We start from the raw sequence: 21,787 nt of genomic DNA, 5'->3' as shown, positions 1-21,787 counted from the left end.
AATTTTTTTAAAAGTTACACAGATAGAAACACACTTTACAGAAATTCCTTCTCCAGGAGTAAGTGCTCCTTTAAAGCTCATAATAATGTAATATATATATATAAATATATATATATATTCCCTGGGATACTAATAAAAGCCTGAGTTATCCACTTTAATTATTCTGCATGTTCACATGACATCAGGATGTTATTATAGACCTCAGTCGACTCTTTTAATTAACGAAGACTTGTTTAATACTCCTGTCATTTCAGTCTGACTCTAATATCCTCCTGATTTATGGAAAACAAAAGGAACTCCTGGAAAATATCTATGGGCATCTGTGTTTTCAAATCTATATGTTAATATTAAAATATCTGCCATCTTTTAATAAAGTCTTATCAGGAAGGTACTGAGGAGAAGGTTGCTCAGAAGTTTACATACACTAATGGTGACATGAATCTGATTTATACGACTGCGTATGAGAACCACTGTAGATAGAAAAATAAAAATGAAGTCATTTCTGCAAAAAATCTGTAATTTTGAGATTAATTTCAGAAATCAGCAACAAAAAACAAACATTTTGATATATAATAGTAAAAAAATAGCTAGAAAGAAATTCAAACTTTTTTTAGATTAATCTCAGAAAAATTCTAGAAAAAATTCAAATTTTCTTCTTTGTCAAAATTTTAGTTTTTTGTAGAAAATTTTTATTGCAAATGTTCAACTTTAAAAAAAAAAGAGTAAATTTTCCCTCCAAAAAATTTGACATCGTAAAGTTTCTAAAATGTTTTTCACTCATTTTTTCTATCTATAGTGGCCCGACGACGCTGCTGTAGATTTAAATAATTTATTTGAAAAGGAGACTCATTACAAAGTTCACTCAGTAATGCAATGACATTACACACAGTAGAACAAGAGAAATTGGACTTTGTCCCAGGAACAAGTTGCTCCTACTTGTTTGCGTGTTGTGGAGTAAATTTTCTCTAGTTGCTGCTGAGTAGTGGACGACCACATTACCTGTTTTCTGTTGCAAAAACAAAAGAAATCTGATAATTGTTTGCATTTTAAGTGGTTGTGGTGCGGCAGAAGGATGGGCAACATTCCTGCATATTTATCTTTCAAGTTTGCAAAGTTAAGCATAAGTGATTAATCTGATTACATTTTGTTTTAATCAATTGACTGCATTAGTTTAAATGTTTCTGTGCCAATTGAATGAACCCAGAAGGTTGTTGGTGGATTTAACCAAACATCAGCTGTGGTTTGTGTACATATCTGTAAGCATAACCCAACTCTTAAAAAAAAAAAGAAAGTGTATGTAAACTTCTGACTGGCCCTGTAGATTTAACGAGGCGGCATCAATAAGGAGAAAACTTTTGCCGGTCGGATTTTTTTGCACCAGATGTCGACATTTTTGCAGTATACGGGGTCAAACCCTGAGTTAGGCTGGAAGCTGCTGCCGGATGGACGGTCAGGACGGGGAGCGTCTTCATCCCCAGCAGGCTGGAAACGGGCAGGGCATAGTGGGGGCTCTGGATGGCCGGCAGGGTGGAGGGGTTAATGGCAGAGGGGGTCGGGGTGGAGGCGGCCAGGACGGCCATGGAGGTGGCGGCGCTGGAGGCGGTGGGGACCGTTTGAGAGAAGCTCATGTTGAGGTCAATGGGGGTCGCAGAGGACGCGACCTGCATGGTGTATTTAGCCATCTCTAAGCTGGAGTCCAGAGGGTGGAAAAAGGTTGAAAAAGACAAGAAAAAGAAGAGATACTTAGCTAAAAATAACAAAACCTGAAATGGAGAAAACACTTTTAACTTGAACCATGTTTTACGTTTACTGAAACATACTGAAAATAAAGATATAGTATCCTTTTATTTTTGTTTATGAATCAATTTATTAGCCTTTCAAACTTATGTAAAATAGAAAAAAAGTTTGCCTTCAAATAACCAGTTTACGTCATTTGTCAGCAAATTACGGTACTTCATACTACTAGTGGCATTTACGCTAATCCGCAAAATGGCGGCAGTAAAAGCTGGGAGAAAACGCCAGAGTCGTTTCTGTTTGACAATAACTGAACACATTTTTTGAAAATTGTGTTTCCTATTGCGTATTCGTATTGATAATCACAATACAATACTTTGACCTTTTTGTAATCTTCACCTAAAAACCAATATGAAAAAACTAAATATTTAACAAATGATAACTTAAAAAATAAATAAATAACAACCACACTCCAAAAGTTGAATTGGACAAAAAGTCACGATGAATCTAAACTATTACAACCAAGGATGAGAAAACACAAAAATCAAAGAATGAGCTTTAAAAAAAAGAAAAAGAAGCAGAAGGAAAAGAAAGCAGCGAGTGAGGATTTTAATACAGTCAACAGAACGAAGCAGTGAGTTGGAACAAATCCAGCCTCACCAAGAAACACAACAAATCTGCCCTTTACAGCAGCTTGTCTTATCATCAGGCTGCGGTGTGAAGCACGGCGGGACGTGGCCGCCCTGCGTAATGTCTCACCTGGCGTTGATGAGGTACTGGGCCACGCCGATGCTGGCCGGCGAGCCGCTGATCGTGACTTGGCGCATGGCTGAGCCATCAGTGGCGCTGGCAATTTTGATGTGCGCTCCAGAGACCTGGCGAATCTCATTGATCTTGCTGCCTTGTCTTCCAATTATGCAGCCAATAAACTAGCAGGAGGAGATTGAAAGCATGTAAATAACAAAAGAGCTCATATTTCAGCGCTGTCCAGGAATTAGATCTGACAGCAGAAGATAGGAACCCAGTTCTCCTTCTCTTCTCTCTGATTCTTACCTCCATTCATATCTAATAAAGAAAGTCTGGCCTGAGGAGTGAAGCGGGATTTGATAGCAAGTAGAAGATTGGCTTTTAATCTCCGTTCATTCTCAACATTTTAGGAAATTTGCTTGTTTTCCATTTAATATGATGGTCTGTAAACGTGATCTGTCTACCAACCAGCGCCTCTGAAACTCGGTGATTACCGTGTCAAATCCTTCTTGTTTGTTTTATGCGTGGTGTTGACTGACAATTCACAATTTTAGGAAAAGGTTACTTGCTTGACTCTTTCATGATTCTCTGTCGGTTGCCTGGTAACAAGAAGACTCCAGAAAGACAGCGGTCCAGCCAGCAAAATGGTCAGACAGGCACTTTGTTGTTTGTGCATTTCATTAAACAGAGAGAGCGATAACGGGAACTTTGAAGGGCCAAATCAGGGTTGAGTGGTCTTCTCTTTGTTTTTAACCTGCAGGTCTGCAGCTGCGGTCTCAGAATGAATGCAGCTTAATTTTCACCTCATTCAAAGCACTACAATGACTTTAAACAACTGGACACGAGTTTGAATTGTTGTTGTTTTCTAATTTTATAGCTGCTCGCTCAGTGGACCGCAGTTGTTTAATATATTGCTAAAATCAGTGAATACTTCAAACTCCTCCAAAACCAAAATGTACATGCTGTTTGTAAAGTTACAGTTAAAATGAAAGCAACTTGGTTTATTTAGCTGATCCTACGTGTTAATTATCAGTCACATATTATTCCATAAATAATATGGAGTAATATTCCTACATTTGAGGTCTGTGCTAAATAATGTTAGAAAGTAAATATTTAGTTTGAAAATGAAAAGTTTGGTTTGGATAAGTATTTAGCTAGCAAAATATATATTTTATTTTTTAGCTAAATATTTAGTTTAGAAACTAAATATATGGTTTCAAACTAAATATTTTTTGGTGTAATTTGATATTGAACCAAATATTTCTATGGTTATTTATTTCAAACATGATAGAAGTATAAAATGTCAGACAGAAATAAGGAACGCAAGAGACTAATTTTGTACCTCAATCTTAAAATGAGTAATCTTTAAAGGACTATGACGTATTTATCTACTGAGTGTGGATACAAAAATCCTGCACCAAAATCCTGGTTTAAATATGTGTTTAGTTGCAGTCTGAGCAGCTCTCCTCCCTTGACTGGTTTAAATGCATCATTAATCTTACTAAGCTTCAGTGCTACGTGAACACCTATCTGCATCTTTGACCTGAAATTAGCTAGCTTTATTTACGAGTAGTAATATTCAACGATACTGCCGACAACTCCTCTCTGACAGTGCAGACGGTGAATTTATGAAGTAATATATGTCGGCCAAGAAAAAGGAGAATTACTTTCTGTTGCTCAGATGTGTGCATCCCAACATCTCCCATCATAACTCGTCTCCTAGAAAGTTTTAATGAACTCAGCCGCATGAGGATGCAAGTGTTGGTGAAACAGTGGAGCACTTACATCATTAGGAATTGCCAGCTCCTGTGTACTCGTGGGTGCAGAAACATCCAATCCTGCAAAGTAGGACAAGAAACGCTAATAACAGCATTGTGCTGACGGTTCACACACTCATGACATGAAAAATCAACATCACTGTGGCTGGTTCATTACTATTATGTATCTTGAACATATAAATTACAAACATATATATACAGAGCTCATCCTTTTTCTTGCTGCAGTTTTAAGTCTGAGGTGAGGATGGCTATCACATAAAACCTGCCTGAAAAATCTAATGTGCAGCTGATTCTCCGTCTAATGGAACCTCATCAAAAAGTCAATTTATTTAAAAAGAAAAAATGAAACTCAAATACTCATTACACACTGAGTGATTATATTTTAAGCACTTAATTCCACTTACAGCTAAAGAAAAAACCTAATTTAGTTTAAGAGCAATAGAAAAGGAGAAGTTTAATAAAGAAATGTCATATTGAGATGGAAACATGCGGCCCACATCCTGAAGAAAAGGCGACTGCACTACAAAAACACAAAATCTTACAAAGTATTTCTGCTCTTCACTCTAGTGCCAATATCTTAAAATAACTTACAAGTAACTTTTTAGAGAGATAAAGGAGCTTGTTTCATGTCAACAATGACTTGATATTAATGAAAAAGTTTTAGTTCACTGGCAGATTATTTCACTGATGAGACATTTCCCATGTAATAAGTGAAATAATCTGCCAGGAGTTATTGCGTTAAAGCAAGCTCTTATCTTTATGAAAAGTTACTTGTAACTCTCTGTCTTCAAGTGTACTGGCATAGAAACTAGACCAAATTTTACCAAAAATACTTGGTAATTTTTTTTTTTGCAGTGAGGTGATCTATTTGTTGTTCATACAGAAATAATGAAATTCATGTTTAAGCACAGTATATGCACTCAGGGCGTGGCTGAGGCTCCTTTTGCATGAATTACTCCATCAGTGCGGCGTGACATGGAGGCAATCAGCCTGTGGTTCTGCTGAGGCGTTCAGGAAGTCCAGGTTGCTCTGATAAAACCTTCAGCTCATCTCATCCCCTCCTGAAAGCCACACCCACCCATCACCAAGTCCAGGCTTTGAGTTCTACTGCTGCCGATGTTTGGATGAATTTCCTCCTGGACAAGTCGAGACGTTTTCAAACCACCTGAGCAATAACTTTTCCTTTGATTCAGCTGTATTAAACGGTTACAGAAGTTGGAGATTTCTGACTGCAACTAAACTTTAGTGTGTATACTTTTCCTCTCCACTCAATTTTAAGAAACTGTTCTTGCACAGATCGCTCTGCATACACCAAAAATGAACCTTTTAGAAATATATCACTCTGTGTGTTTTGTATCTCTATTATTTGAGTTTCACTTTTCTTAACTTGAAATTGTGAAATAAATCAAACCTTTGATGACGTTCTAAGTGACTGAGAAGCACCTGGATCTGTTTCTGTTGGCTGCATTTCCATTCCAAATATGCGCAAAACGTCGATATTCCGCGAATGTCGGAAAAACAGTTTCACAATTGCGCTGTTTCCATTAAATAAGAAACGCAAATAAAATCATACATGAATAAGTTTGTTCACACGATAAATCATTAAAAAAATCATGCTGTCATCATCCTTCTACCACTTCCTGTTGTCTTTTTCAATCTTTTCTGCCTTTAGTAACATTCGGTTGTTGATCACATAGCTCATAAATAAATATATAACATAAATCACATAAATTGTGATGCAAAACGTGTTTTATATTGCAGTTTTATATATCAGTACAGCTGAAAAACAACTCATCCTACAGCAAAAACTTATTGAAAAACGTGAGTTTTTTTCTTTTTCAAAATTGCCGTGTTTTTATTAAGCAAATTTATTTTCATAATTCCCATTTTGCACAATTATATGGTGAATGGAGACGCAGCTTGTGATGCAGTGTAATGTTTGTGGTTAGTTGGGGCAGATTAAATGAGTTTGGGACGACTGAGGTTGGGGATGATGTGGCCAAGATGATGTTAGATTTAGAGGAGGAATGTTGTGAAGGTAAAGGATTTTTTGGACGGGGGAAACTGGGTGAATGGGCTTAAATTTGGGAGGAAATGAGAAATTGTGAGAAATATTTACTGATCTGTAAATATTCCTGTCATTTTCCTCGCCCAAAGAAGCTGCCATGACTCTGAAATATCTCAGTCTGTCTGCTTCTGTCTGTAAAATATTCCTCTTCAGAGTGTAAATATCTCAGTGGCTAACTTTCAAGATTATTGATGAAACAATACTCTGGTGACTTGACCTTTAAACTAGCTGCCTTTTTCTCTCTCCTTTCATCTGCGAAAAGCAGAGTACGACTAGAAAAGCCACCACCTACAAAGATAAAAACCTGTGAGAGTCTGTAAACTCTGAGAATGGAGACATCCTTGATCCTCACTGAGGTAACAGCGGCGTATTGATGGTGTGATTTCCAAAAGGAGTGAAGACAGAGGGATAGATGGACTTCCCCGGGGAGCCGTGGGTACGTACCAGGAAAGGTAGGGTTGCTCTGCCCAAGGGAAGGGAGGGGGATATGCTGCATAGCCAACTGGTGAAGCTTGGTCAACTGCAGGGTAGGAAGGAAGTTAGAGCTAACCAATCAAAGTGGATTATTTCAGAGGAGCTGAAAACTACAATCTGAAGTTCACAAACATCACAGATGGTGTCAGTGTGAAAGAGATCGATCTGCCTTTAGAAAGCATGCAGAATACAGTCACAACTGATCATAAATGAGATCATTTCCATTTCAATCAATGCAGGTTACTACTGTGGGTTAGTGTTAGTCATGTCAACAGATCGGGGTTACTGAAGTTTCCTCTCTGCAGAGTGGGACACAGAAAGGGCGTATTGGTGCGCTTGGAAGGAGTGGGCAGGAGTAGATCGTTAGGACGGATGGCGGTTGCTCAGACTGGCTCTACTTACATCTTGATGTGCAAATGCATACTGTCCTGGAATTGCAAACGCCTGGAAGGACACAAGACACGAGGGGTGACAAACTGACATGTTGGAACACGAAACAGAAACTGTGCAGCCGAGTCTGAAGTGTGACCCGGCCAGGCGCAGTGGAAATCCATTCCCTTCCCGGTTCTAATGTGTATGGATCTGATGGAATTTCATCTAAATGTCATCTGCTGTTTTTCTGCCCCCTTTGACTGTGGCTTGAAATCCAATAATATAAACAGATGTCTGATAGGTCAGAGCGCACACAGCCAAAATTCAGGACAGCAGCTTGCCAGGCAGATCAACACGTGAACTTTACACGCAGCCCGTCTTCCAGGTTTCTCTCTGCCATGCAAGAACTCATGTCTCACACTTTTTACACATCTTGTTATGCAGCAGCCACAAACCTGTGGATATTTTAATAGGTTGGTGCATAATTGTGAATTGAAGGGGAAGGAATACATGTTTTTTACTGAGAAAAATAAGAAGATGTGGTGTTTATTTTGTATTCAACTCCCCAGAGTCCAAACTTTGTTCCAGCTGCAGTTCTCGACTGGCTTTGAACGTCTACAAACTGAAATCTGTTCATCCTCCCTGGCAAAATAGCTCAAAAGTATGCATGTGGTTTATTCACTGGTTGCTCCATTTTAAAAAATATGCATGTCTTTTTTGTTTGTTTTTGTTTTTGAAACATAAGTGTAAAAGTAACCCAATTAAAAATCCACAGTATTTGAATTTTGCTTCAGCTAAATCCAAAAACTGATGTAGTTTTAATTATTTAGCGATAGCAGAAATGACGGAAGTGTCTGGAAGACGGCGTAGAAATGGACATTTCGCCCAGATATCAGTGATTTTGTTCATGGTAAAATCCTCAGCTCCCACTGAGATGTGTTGACTTGAAGACAAACATCTTCATGTTGAGACTTCAGCCGTTTCTGAAGTGCTAAATGAAAATGTGATGCGTGTTTGTTCATCGCAAGGGTGAGCAACCTGCAGCTCGCTCAAAACCAAACAAATGGTTTAGATTATGGATTCAATAAGAAACAGTCAGATGAGGAGCTTTTCAGTAAGTTCTTATGCAAAATTTGCTTTTAATATCTATAACAAACTAATTGGCTTCAAACTATGTGACCTATCCGTCTTCATTTTTCAGATCACTTTATTCTAGAAAATAGTTTTGTTGTTTTGTAATAAACCATTTTTGTCTAAAATCTGAAAGCAGAAATACATTTTAAATGAACTTTTCTAGCTTTTACAATAAAACATAAAAAATGTTTCAGCTGTAGGTGAGTTTTATTTTGTTGTTGCAGGATGGAAAAAGTTGCTGACCTGGTTTATCACTTGAAATCAATTTAAAATACAGTAAAGTTTATGTGACAATGTAAAAAGTAGCATGTAAATCAGGCTGAGAGTAGTGATGCAAGATGTTGTAAAAGTCACATATTTCCACATAATCTTCTGCCTTCAGCCTCCTTAACATATTTCCTTTACAATCTCTCTGCATGAAGACATTACTTCAGAGCAACTGAGTCCCTCTGGTGGTTAATGACCGGTGTTATTCAGCTGCTGCATTTTTTAATTTTCATACACTTTAAAAGATTGATTACTAGTGTTTGACCACTTACTTGTGCAGAGTGCTGCGGGGCCAACACAGCGTGAGCTCCGGCTGGAAGGACCTTGGGACGGTAAGGAATAGTTGCTCCTTTCGGTGGAGACTGGAGGCACAGGCGAGCAAACCAAAGAGGAGAAAACATTATGCACTCCTACAGCTGGCAGCGGTGCATTTTATCCGCTACTTTATACCACTCAATCAGCATTTTTATGCCCTGTACATCTGCAGTGAAAGGAACATGAGACCCTGAAGCACAGAGAGCTGTGAGCAGACCCCATAATTAGGAATAAGTTAAAGCTCCAATCCAAATCCAGGGCTGCACTTAATGCAGCAGGAATACATTAACAGTAACTTCTCCAGCTGACAGGCTGCAAGAAATACTAAGAAGCAAAACAAAGAGGTTCATATACTCAGCAGGCAGCGACTGATAGAATGGATAAGGAATTAGAATATGAATGCAAACCTGCTGCCAGTAAAATATGACAGAACCGACGTTGTGACGTTTATTTCTAAACGTCACAACGTTTATTTCTAGGGTTTTTCATATTGGGACAAAGGTTAAAAAAAGTCACACTTCAGATTCCACTCTGACATTAACTCAACAATTGTGGAGCCAATTTGGATCAACTGATTATCACCAGTTAAGAACCCCTCCATGAAACCAGTGGCTTACTGGTCTGTAGCCTAAACCAGTGCATTAACACAAAGTCAGAACAGAAAGACGTCAGCAATGACCTCACAGCAGTAACTGTTGCTGCCGCTCAATCCGAGAAGAGAAATCAGGACATTTCCAAACAGTTTATTTCTACAGAGAGACATTTTTCCAGGACTGGATGCAGCAGGATGGTTTGCATTTGTATTAGAACTGAATCTGAATGAAGAGCAAAACTTTTAGAGATCATAACGCACCATGTTTGGAGAAAATCAAAGAATGTCAAACACAGAGGCGGAAGGATGATGGTTTGGGATTAGAAAAAGGACATTTAATAGTCAATCAGTCAACCATGAACTTTTCTGTGAACCAAAGTAATCTAATGTTAAATCTGTAATTTTTGAAAAGGTCAAAGCCCAGTTTTCTTTTTCTGAGTATACGAGAGCAAAGTTATTTCTTTTCTTTCTGTTCAGCTGAAGTCCGGCCTGTACTGGGTCAAAAACAGGACAGCAAACACAAATACAGCAGCTAATCTACATCAAAACATATCAAAAAGGGAAAAAACAAAACATGTAAATGGCTCACAGTGGAAAAAATGCTGTGGTGGAAATTAAAATTAATGTTTTCAAGCCTCAATGAAGTGAATCAACACTGAAACAAGAACTGGGCCTGATTGAGAGGCTGAATTATTTTAGCTTTGCTTGTTTTCAGTAAATTACAATAATCTGGTTTCACTGGAGGTGAGACCATTTCATAGGTCCTGATAAGGAAAACCCTCAAATTAAAACAGAGTGTACTTTCATCTAAATGTTTTGGATTTTCTTTTAACAAAAGCCTCCATTTTGCTGTCAATGCTCATCAGTACTGAACATCTTCTATATTTCCAGATTGAACCCAAACCGTTTCCAGCCTCACAGAACCGGCAGCAGAACTCACCTCCAGCATGACGGAGCAGATGTGCCTCACACACTGAGTGATGGCCTGTGGAGTGCCGGAGATTGTGACGGCCCTCTCTGTGGAGTCCGGCAGCATGTCTCCTGCCACCTGAACCTGAGCGCCTGTGGTCTTCACATCAACCCAAAAGACAGACGAGACAAAGGCTGTTTACTCCTGAAAGGAAGGCGCTGAAAAGCTGTTTGAAGATTACCCCTCTGTGACCTGCAGGGAGCAGCTGCAGCCTAAAAGGCAAAGCATGCTCCAATATTTGAAGAGACACTCGCAAAAATTGTCCATTTGGACAGGGGGCTCAAACTGATCCATACAGGCACACTGCAAAAACACAGGATCTTACCAAGTCATTTCAGTTTCTAGTGGAAATAGTACACTTGAATAAGACAAAACTAACTTAAAAGTAACTTATCAGGAAGATATAGAAGCTTGTTTTAAGTAATTCCTTGATACTGATTTAAAAAATTCTAGTTCCATTGACAGATTATTTCAGTGGAAATTACAAAAGTAAAAAGAACCAGAACTTTTACATCAACATTAAGAAATTATTTACTTGTAACATTCTCTTATATCTTGCTGAAGCGATTCTTGTCAGAATTTCAAGTGGAATAAGATATTAAGTCTAATATCTAGACTAGATATTAGACTAGAAACTGTAGATTCTACAGGACTGTAGATATTTTGTAATATTATTTGTAAGATTCTGTGCATACTGGGTGTTATTTTCAGATGCAGTTACCATCTTAAAGCAGAAAAAACAAGAATTGTTTGATTTCTGAGTCTCGGAGGATTTTTTTTATTCCTGTGTGGGTTCAGACAAACAAATTCCAGCTGGAGAAGAAGGAGGACAAGCAGCCCGTACCTCCCTGATCTCTTTGATCTTGGAGCCTCCTTTGCCGATGAGCGAGCCACACTGGCTCCCTGGGAAAACCAGACGAAGTGTCACAGGTGGCTTGCTTGTCACGTTGCTGTTTGTCATGGCTGCGGTGATATCCTGGGGGAATTCAAAAATATGTTGCAGTTTTTTCCTTTGTTGAACCTACAGAACGTCAGCTCAGTTTGACGTGTCCTTTTCAGTTATTTTGCGAAGCCGGAGAAACGAAACGCTTCTGGAAATGTTTTTGTAAAAGAGAATGATGGACGTTGATATGGAGTCCTGGTGAAAAGAAAAGAAAATACTCACTTCTAGGATTTTACCAAGTTCTGGTATCATATAATCCTTCATTCCTGTTTAATCCACACCAGGGCTGATGGATGTATTAATAACCTTTATAATTTTTGTTTTCTTTATTTTCTTGTTTTTCCTTCTTTTGCTTTAGTTAATTATACAATACAAACCCATTCAATAAATTAGAATAAACTGAAAAGTTCAGGAACTTCGTCACTAAGTGAAACATATCATATGGATTAACTGCACACAGCTGGATGTTTGAAAGCTTCATTTCTGTTAATTATGGTGATTTTTCCACTTCCAGTTGAATAAAACCATGACCTTGAAAATAAAATATTACATCAGACCAACAGAAAAAATATTTTTAATACCTGCCTAGAGGTTGTTATTTTCAAAAGGTAGATCAATCTGACAAACAAGACTCATCATATATTTTAATTTATACGACTGTAAGCTGCAAAAACACAAAGTCTTGCCGAGTGTTTTTGGTCTGGTTTCTGGTGTAAATATCTTAGTAAACCTGAAATAAGACAAAACTAATTTATAATTCACTTTTCAGGAAGATATTCGAGCTTGTTTTAAATCAGTAATTTCTTAATATTGATGATGAGAAGTACTAGTTGCATTGCAGATTATTTCGCTTATAATATAGAAAAAATGTCTTGTAAGTGAAATAATCTGCCAAGGGAACTAAAACTTTTTCATCAATATTAAAAATTTATTTAAAACAAGCTCCTGAAAAATTACTTGTAAGTTAGTTTCGTCTTATTTCAGGAGTACTAGGATAAATTTACTATAAATCAGACCAAAAAAGATTTTGTGTTTTTGCAGTGTATGGGAAACTTTGTCGATCAAATATACCACTGACGCTGCGGGCAGCCAATCTGTTTGCTTCGACATGAGACATAAAATATTAAAGTTCATGGCAGAAATGCTGCAGAAAGACCAAATGTCAATGGCTTGTTTGGACATGTTGTCAAGACGACAATATTTCTTGAACAATCTCCTCTGGAGACGTTTGGTCATAAATACAGAACAAAAACCTTCTAACTGTTGCGCACGGTGGGGGAGGGGTGGTGATTTGGGCTTGTTTTGCAGCCACTGAGTCACCCATGAATTAATGTGTCAACTGAATTTGATTTTAAAGTCAAATGTGAAACCATCTGTCTGATGGCCCAAACTGAATTATGCAGGAAATGAAGTACTATATGGGCTGAAAGGCCCATATATGGAAATCAGCTTCGTCGAGCTTTTGAATCGTTGGGTGCACTTAGTTTCTGGACTACATTTTTTTGTATTTGCTTCATAACCATTGTTAGCGGGTTAAGACCTTTGGGAAGAGAAAATTTGACTTTAATCTTGAGATCAAAGATCAGAATTCTGAGAAAAACAGTCAAAATAATATTTCCATTTTTGGTCCTAATCCTCTACCGTACCATTGACAGAGAAAAATCTAAGGTGTGCTTTTGTACTCTCGAGTTAGAACTCATTAACCTTTGACCTGAGGAGTTGCTGAGGATGAATCTGTACCTCTTCAAACTTCTGTGCGATCATGGAGAAAGCCCTGAAGATTCCCTCTGTGGGTCCAGTGATGGTCACTATCCTCTCAGGAGACGAACCCTCTGATATGTTGATGCGAGCGCCGCTCTGCAAACACAGGCTGTTGGTCATTCAAACTTTGCTCCGACTGATGACTTCAGACAATACTCACCTCTTCCCTCATCTTCTTCACTGTTTCTCCTTTCTGAAACCAAAAAGATTAAAAATATATATATTGTTTTTTAAGGCAAATTCAATTAGGAAGTACAAAAAAAATAATGTAAATGAAATTGACCTTTCCAATGATGCTGCCCACTTCCTGTGAGAGAAAATAAAGGAACAACGTGGAGTCAGAATGAAATCACTTCAGATGGGTCTGTAGAGGAAAACGCCTTGAAGATCTGCTGATTACCTTTCCATGCATCAGCAGCCTCAGCGTTAGCGTGACGTTCAGGCCGCCGTCCAAGGTCATCTCTTCCTTGTCGGACATCCTCAGTGACTTCAGATCTTTGTGGTGAATACTCTGCAGAGAGGACGAAGACGTGTCTGTGTGTTAGAAGTGGTTTAATGCTTCAGGATGTGGAGGAAATGATGTGTAAAATTGAGGAGGAAATCAGCCACATTCAAGAACATCTTTCAAAGGTGCAGTTTCATCTGGTTTTCTTCTTTCTTCAGGTATCACTGAGTTTCTGTTTGAGGTGAAATAATCAGGTTTGTGTCTATTACAGGATCTACTTCTATGAATTTCCACTTAAGAAGATTTGGGTGCTTGTGCTAATGGCCATGTCATACTTTGGTATTAGAAAAGGGAAAATGAAGTGAATCATTTCCTGTCCTCAAACGTTTTTCTGCTAAAGAGCAACCTGACGAAGCAAAGGTAAAAGCTTTTATTCTATGGTAGAAATTGCAATTCTCCTAAGTCGTTATAGATGGACCTTAATAGCACCTGCAGCCCTTGGCAAAAGTATTGACGCCCAATTAACTTTACAGCACTTCGTCACATTATAATTCTAAGTATCAGCGTATATTATTGGGATTTTATATAACAGACCAACACAAAGTAGGGACGGTGAACTGGAATGATAAATGAATACATATCTGAAAAAGGAGCTGAACATTTTTATTCACAGCCCTTTGGTATAATGTCCTTAAATAAAATATTTTCCAAACAAATACCTTCACTGCAAAAATCCAAAATCTGACCAAGTATTTATGTCTAAAATCAAGTGCAAATTATCTTAGCACACTGCAAATAAGACAAAAATATTTTGAAAGTAACTTTTCAGCAAGATATAGGTGCTGGTTTAAAGTAAATAATTCCTCAATATTGATAACAAACATATTAGTTCCATTGAAAAATGATTTCACTTATAACATTTTTCCCATGTTATAAGTGAAATAATCTGCCAGTGGAACTGGAATGTTTTATCAATATTGAAGAGTTCAACATAATTTTACATTTGTCTGTCTACAAATAAGATGCAAATAAAATATAGCAACTTTTTTAGGTTGTAACTTGATGTCAAAAGTTTGCACAGCGAGGCAAGCGAAGCACGTTCCAAAGTTTGAGCAGCTACTTTCATCCTGTTTAAAGGATTCTTTGGAGAATTTTTCAGGGTCGGCTGGTGTCTGAGGCGCTATGGATCGTTGCTGTTTGTCTTCTCATGGTGGAGCTGTGAGTTGGGGGTGGAGATAAGCCTATCACACGCTGCAATCTTCACGTGTCTTTAGTTCCAGCTAAATAAAAGTTGTGTGACTCCCTGGGATAAGATGAGGCACAAAGGAAGCCACTTGTGCTGTGGAAGTCTGAGAATCAAGTGATCATAGTGTGACTTTCCTCTAAAACATCGCACAACGTCCACTGTGTCTGCTGCGTGTCCAATTCTTTGTATTTGTGGAACAAATAAAGAATGATGATGCATTAAAACAGTTTGTTGGACCTAACGGCTGCAGCTCTATAAAGGACCAGAGTTGCAGTGTTTATAAGCTTATCAGAGTTCTGAGAAGTTGTTGTTCAGACTCTGACGAATGACGATGCATAACTAATAAGCAAACTAATCTAAGCAAGGGAGGGAAGTAATTTTAGTCAGAGACAGTCTGGATTTCAGTGAACATTCAATTAGGGCACATTCCCACCAGCTCTGTTTAGTCCATTTTAATGAAACTCCAGTTCATTTGACTAAAAAGTTCAGTTTGCTTGGAGAGGTGTGAATGTGTATTCAAACTGATGTGGACCAAAAAAGAAAACTCTGGTCCTCTGATAAACCTCGGTCTATCATCAGATTTGATTGAAGAGAACTCTACCACAGTTCGAATGCATAGTGTGAGCGCCAAACTACTGTGCAAGGCATTCTGGGTAAATACAACCAAAACAAATGTGCACGTCTAGCGCTAGCAGGAGAAAAGATTTGTGGTCTTTTACTAAAGAGAAATCTTCCAACCGCTAAAATCTGGTGCTACTCCATTTTTGTTTACATTTTGTGAAGAAGGAAGTTGCGTTTAGTGTCTTCTTCAGAGGTTTTTGTGTCATTTCCTTCAATGGGTCTTGGTGCAGCGCCCCCCAGGCAAGGAAGGAAACAGATTTTTCAATTAGTTTGATTTGTTGACACAGTACAGAGAGAAAACGAACCACAGCAGCTGAAAAGGGAATAAATGTTTCTATTTTGGTCCCAAATGAACTGAGTTTATGGTCTACCAGGTATGAAAACATTCTTAAAACATTTCATGCAAAGTTGCTGAGCAGAAGGTGTTTGCTGCAAGCTAGCAGCAATCCTGATTGCCCTTAAAAGCAACAAATCCACCTGATCTGGCATGCATGATTTTTCATCCCACTGACAGATAGATGTATATGAGATGAAATATCAGTTTCTGGGTTGTTTTTCACTTCCGATGTTCTGCTTCTGATGGCTTTGTTCTGATATTTCAGCCAGATCTCAAGACAAAAATGAAAAGAAAAAAAATTTTTTTTTTTAACCAGCTGTGCCGATGAAACAGAACTCAGATATCTTGTTTTGTCATTACCAGACAAAATCAGGGATGTGTGGTTTACATATGCAGCAGAACTGGAGTAATGGGCGGGATTTCACTGCTGGTAATCCGGTTAAAGCATGTTTTGATGTTGCTCTGCCATCCTGGACATAAAGCATATATTAATACATGGCTTTTAAATCTTCCACTGAATCGTTCTTCTGCAGGGAATTAATGTATATACAACAAAACATCTGCAAGCTATTGTCAAGTCAGATAGTCAGCACTGTTTAGTCTACTTTCATTGAATTCTAGTTGCTGTGTCTGGAAAGTCTGGTTCATTTGGGAAGATGTGAATGCCAATCAAACTCTGATGCAAACTAAAGAAGCTAACTCTGTCTGTCCACAAAACTCAGTCTCGGCTCGGTTGAAATGAACTCTGATGCAGTTTGAATGCTTATGTGAACGCCAGGTGGACCGGAGCCCGGTCCAAAAGTAGGAAGTGGACTATAGAACAGGGCATTCTGGGTAAATGCAACCAAAACAAACATGCTAGTCTAGGACTAGTGGGAGAAATGACTCATGGTGTTTTATCAAAGACGAAAGAGAAATCCTACAAATGATCAAATATGTCACCACTCCATTTTTGCTTACATTCCATGAAAATGGAAGGTGCGCTCTATGTTTTATGTGTTGGGATGTTGAAGAAAAATGGTCTGAGAGGATTCAACTAGAAATCCAACCAAGGATCTTTATGTCTGGAGTCGTGTTTTGTTTGGTCCGATGAAACTGATGTGCAACTGTTTGGTCATAATGACCATCATTACATTTGGAGGAAAAAACGGGAGCTTGGATCATAATCCTAACTGTGAAGTATGGCAGTGGCAGCATAATGTTGCGGGGCAGTTTTGCTCATACACATCATAAAATAGGTGGCATTACGAGAAAACAGCATTTTATGGAAATATTGAAGCAACATCTAAAGAAACCTGCAAAGAAGTAAAAGCTTTGGCACAAACTAGTCTGGAAAATGGACAATGACCCTCAGAAGCTAAAGTGGATACAAAGTGGCTTAAGGACAACAAAGTCAGCGTTTGGTGTGGCCATCATAAAACTCTGATCTTAATGATATGGAGAAGTTGTGGGAACATTTAAAAAGTGTGTGTGATTGAGGCAGCCTGCACACTTTCACCAGATCTGGAACCAGAACTGCAGCAAAGGAAAGGATGAGCAAAAGCAAAGGTTGACAAAGGAAAACCAAAACGTTTGACCCAAGTCATGCAATTCAAAGGCCAAATACAGAGGAAATGTATGCAAATTTCTGATTTCCAAGATATAAATCAATAAATCTGATATATTTATTCTCTCATCATTAACACTTTTAGCAAACAGAAATAAATTTGGTGATTCTAACTCACCTAAAACAAGAGAAGTTTGGTCTGGTTTACAGACGGAAACAAAAAAATCTCTGTCTCTTTTAATTTGTTGTATGTAAACTTTGGGTTTCCACTGTATGTATTTCAATAGATGCTGTTTACTTTTTCTTGGTTGTGTAATTTACAGCTTCTAATTCAAACTCCTCCATAAATCCTACCTTAGAGAAACCTCACTATTTAACACATAACCGAAAACTGAGTCAGTCAGACCACCAACGGCACAATCCAGTTAGCGATAATCATCATGAAATGTGTCAGGATCAACTGACCCAAATAACGCAGTAAATTAACGGGATCAGGAAATGAAACAATCCCAACCGATGAAGCTGCACGAATCTCAACCATCTGATCAAACACACACACAAAAAAATAAAAGAGAGACGGACATCTTTCAGCAAACATCCACAGTGTTCCCGTCTCTGTGTATTGGTACAATGACTACATCAAACAAACAGCGGCGTCTCGCTCTAATCCTGCAGGCCCAAGATTTGTTTAGTTAATGCTAAGACCCTTTTGACCTATTTCTGTCATCCCCAGCAAGTCAAGACTTCTGAACAAAACCCCGATGCACAACAGCAACCGAAGAGTTTACACGATAAAAAAGAGATCACCTGTGAGGAAACTCTGCTCTGTGAATGCTGACAGACAGAAGTATGCCTCAGACAATTAAAACACACACTCACACACACACACACACACACATAGGGCCTTAATCCTGGAGGGAAATGGGGAACAATGTCTAAGTGGATTACTGGAGGGATTTTGTTAGACTATGAATTCAAAATCTAAGGGTAAAGCAAGGAATGTCTAATTTTGAACAATGTGATACAATTGCGATGAGTTACGCTTTATTACATATTGTATTCCACTTTATTTTAAAGGGGTCTTCAGATCAACAAAAGCACACTTTATATTTAATGAAATGTGACAATCATCACATTAAAAATGTTCAAACAATGCATGAGAGAGATTACAGCATGACTATCTGGAGTGGTAACTATTTATAGCATTTTGTGAGCCTCCACATATCATGAGGTGATACAGAACTCAGCATGAAGGTTATAACAACGGAGATACATCAGAAGTTTGGCTTTAGGTCTAAATTCAAACAATCCTGGGCTGTTTGAAGTGAAGAGTTTAAGAGAAAAACCCAGGAGAGGAGTGAAAAACAAGCCGAAGCTGAAAATATCTCAGCCTAATAGGAGTCAGGGGTAGCACGTTAAAACAAAGCCTCGCTTTGTCTGGCGCCCATTAGATGTGCAGAAGCAATACCTTCAAGTTTCTCTCTGGCTAAGCTTCAGCCTTACCATTAACAGCCATCTGAGCAACCTGCAGCCATCAAGGCCGGCTCTTGACCAAACTGACCTTGGAGTGGGAGAAATTCCTACTCGTCTTCTTTGGTTCTGGTATCTTTGGGATGAATGGCCTTTTAGTTTGAAGTCCGAGTTCGGTGTTTGGTCCCTTTGTTTTTCAGTGATCCACAGAGTGGACAGATGGCTCCCTGTGCCCTCAGAGCGGCTGGAGCGAAGGCAGGCTTTGCTATTAGTCCCTCAGCTTAGACCGAGATAAGCCCCTACGCAGGCAGGGCAAGTGGGCCCGCATCTCTCGCCTAATTCCCCCTGTCACAGCCACCGAGGAGGCGTTCCTCTGACCGGAGATCCACGAGGCCCGGCAGCAGGGCAGGGCGAGGGGTGAGGAGGCTCGCCGCCTGGATGCCGTCCAGCACAGACACAGCGATCAGCAGCAGAGAAAAACCCAAGAAGATCAAGGATTCTCAGAGAGACAGTGAAGAGACGCCTTGTTAACCAATGAGTCTTTATGACCCTGCAGGATGGCTGCGCCTCTCATTAGGATCTCAGAAAGATTCCTGGCTGCTTAAAAATAACCTAACTGATGGAGAACAATGTGGCGTCTGAAGTATTTAGTGATGTTAAGCACAATGTCTTCATGGGGTGCGCCCCCCCACCACCCTCCCTCCACTCGGCCTCTGCCCTCCCCCCACAACAAGCCCTTGTGGCCTCGTAATGAGGCCAAACTGGATACAATAAAACCATTCTGCGCTGAAAAATGTATTCATCTGAGCTCAGAAACTGTGAAGGAAATGAATCAGTGAAGCAGAAGTGGCATATTTAATTATCATTCAGAGCGTCTCACCAAGACAATAATGGCCTCATGGCTTGTCTAGCACATATCTAGGAACGCATTATATCCACTTTACAAGTAGCATCCTTCTTCCGCCTTATAGTAATATTCATTCACAGAAAGGAACAGATGATCACAGAATGGAGCGGCTTCAATTACAGGTAATTCTGCTCTTATAAGAAAAGCTCAGAAAGTCTGCAGTATCTCTGAATCCCACTTGTAGTTTTTTAGCTTAAATGTCTACCTTAAACACAGTTTGGTAAAAGTTTATTAAAGCCAAGTGCCATGAAAACATAAATATTTTCAGGTTACAACTGTAAATGCATCCCCATGAGATTCTATGTGCCAATTTACAACATGTAATCTCAAATTGTTTTACTTTAAGCTGGTGATATTTTCATACTTCAGTTTCCAGAAGGAAAAATACAAATTATTTACAAAATATGAACAGAGTTTAATACAAGTGATGTGGCTCACCACCCAGGGCGGCATGACCTGGGATCTCCGAGAGAAATCAGTCAGGAACGTCCCAAAAAAGTTTTCTATGTTTTGTTTAGAAGATCTCTACCATTAAAAGGTTTTTGATGCTGATGCATGGATAACCAATTAATATCTGAGAAAACTCGCAGCGTCAGATTGTTGCTATGGTAACACAACAATCAATCACTTAAAATTATTCTTTGTACTTCTACAAAGGAAACTTACCAAGTCCTTTGAATCTTAAATTTCAGTTTTAAAAAATGTGAAATCTTTTTCTATGCTATATATATTTTTTTATTTATGCTGAAACTTTAACAGTATTCTAATTGTCATGAAGTAAATATTTTAATTTTAGATCTAAGTTCTGTGATAAAATTCAAGCTATCCTGGGAGGCCCATGATGCTCTGGGGGCTCTGAGCTTATGCTTTGGGCCGGCTCTGTCATCAATTCCCAATATTTCTAATGTCTGGCTTAATATTGAATATAGTTTGAAGTGTTCTGTACCAGCCTTCGTATTGGATTTTACTCTGAAATTGTAAAACTTTATTTAAAGTTTTTGTAGAACTGAAATGTCAATGAGGATAATTTAGAGTTGATATAAAAGTCTCAACATGTTTGTCTTTAATAATACGCTGCAGAAAAATAGCATTTATTTGAATAAACCCTCAAACTCCTGAACAGTCCGGTAGACATTTTGTTCTAATCTATCAATTTGGAACAGGAAGTCCTTCTGGTAATGACAGATGATGGGCAGGGAAACTGTTCTTTACCACGAAAGTACATTAGACAGCATAATAATGGAAATATGCGAACAAAAACAAGAGCTGGGGGGACTGAAGCAGAATGAAAATGCAGACATCTCCAGATGAGCAGTCTGGACTTTAGGAACAGAATCCTTTTGTGTCAGTGATAGTAAAATCTGAGGCAGCTTGGTTGTACTCGGTGACACGACGTTGTTGTAGAACGGAGACAGAAAGGGTTCTGTGGCAGACAGCCAGGGGAAATTCATACTTGGACCTGTCAGATGATGAGAAAGATGGAGATGACTCATCTTAGTGATCCTTGTATATGCATTACAAGATGATGTGAGGAACAGGAGGTGGAGGAAGAGGAGGAGACAGGGGAGCAGAGATGAGCAGATGGATACAGACACAGAAACAAACTCTGACAAGAAGTCATCGTCCTCTGTGACTCACAGCAAACATATTTAAATACCGACTCATTGTAGGAATTACAGCCAGAATTAAATTGCAGATTTTAACTATATCATAAATTCAACCTAAAATATTATTCATGCACGAGTGAAAAAAAACTATCTGATTTTTATTTTCAAAATTATGTAATCAAAAAGAAAAAGTGTAAAACAAGTAAAGTGAGTAAAAATAAATAATACTAACAAATTTAGTCAAAGGAAACATATTTCCAAATCTTTTGTTTTTCACAAATCAATACATACTAGATTTAGATCAGTGCAAAGTATTTCCAGTAATATTTATTATTGCTGCATTACTGTAGCTCCATATGGCTCAGCAGATAGATAGATAGATAGATAGATAGATAGATAGATAGATAGATAGATAGATAGATAGATAGATAGATAGATAGATAGATAGATAGA

General features: G+C 38.5%; 1 protein-coding gene across 3 annotated transcripts; it reads right to left on the bottom strand.

Moving 5' to 3' along the window:
- Positions 1-665: 665 nt before the first annotated feature.
- LOC102225938 (poly(rC)-binding protein 3-like) lies at positions 666-21,766 on the bottom strand. Of its 3 annotated transcripts, none has more exons than XM_023328005.1 (13): positions 16,165-21,766; positions 13,556-13,666; positions 13,439-13,462; positions 13,316-13,348; positions 13,135-13,251; positions 11,296-11,427; positions 10,422-10,550; positions 8,847-8,936; positions 7,204-7,245; positions 6,772-6,847; positions 4,267-4,319; positions 2,494-2,663; positions 666-1,689 (listed from the first exon to the last, which is right to left on the bottom strand). In XM_023328005.1, the coding sequence occupies exons 2-13, from the start codon at positions 13,631-13,633 to the stop codon at positions 1,338-1,340; spliced, it is 1,296 nt and encodes a 431-aa protein (XP_023183773.1). In that variant the 5' UTR covers positions 13,634-13,666; positions 16,165-21,766; the 3' UTR covers positions 666-1,337. The 3 variants fall into 3 exon arrangements, with proteins under 3 accessions (XP_023183773.1, XP_023183774.1, XP_014324858.1); XM_023328006.1 differs by having other exon boundaries at positions 18,912-21,766; XM_014469372.2 differs by lacking the exon at positions 16,165-21,766 and having other exon boundaries at positions 13,556-15,561.
- Between the last annotated feature and the right edge of the window lie 21 nt (positions 21,767-21,787).

This window comes from Xiphophorus maculatus, chromosome 22, assembly GCF_002775205.1.
Source record: "Xiphophorus maculatus strain JP 163 A chromosome 22, X_maculatus-5.0-male, whole genome shotgun sequence".
Classification (NCBI taxonomy): Eukaryota; Metazoa; Chordata; class Actinopteri; order Cyprinodontiformes; family Poeciliidae; genus Xiphophorus; species Xiphophorus maculatus.
Note: the sequence above shows the minus strand (reverse complement) of the source record. Positions and strands in the feature narration are given on the sequence as shown.

Coding starts and splice junctions, on each gene's coding strand:
- LOC102225938 (XM_023328005.1), bottom strand. CDS start 13,633: ATGTCCGACAAGGAAGAGATGACCTTGGACGGCGGCCTGAACGTCACG. Junction 13,252..13,315: donor TGAAGAAGATGAGGGAAGAG/GTGAGTATTGTC, acceptor CTGTGTTTGCAG/AGCGGCGCTCGCATCAACAT. Junction 8,937..10,421: donor TCTGCTCCGTCATGCTGGAG/GTGAGTTCTGCT, acceptor CTGTGCCTCCAG/TCTCCACCGAAAGGAGCAAC.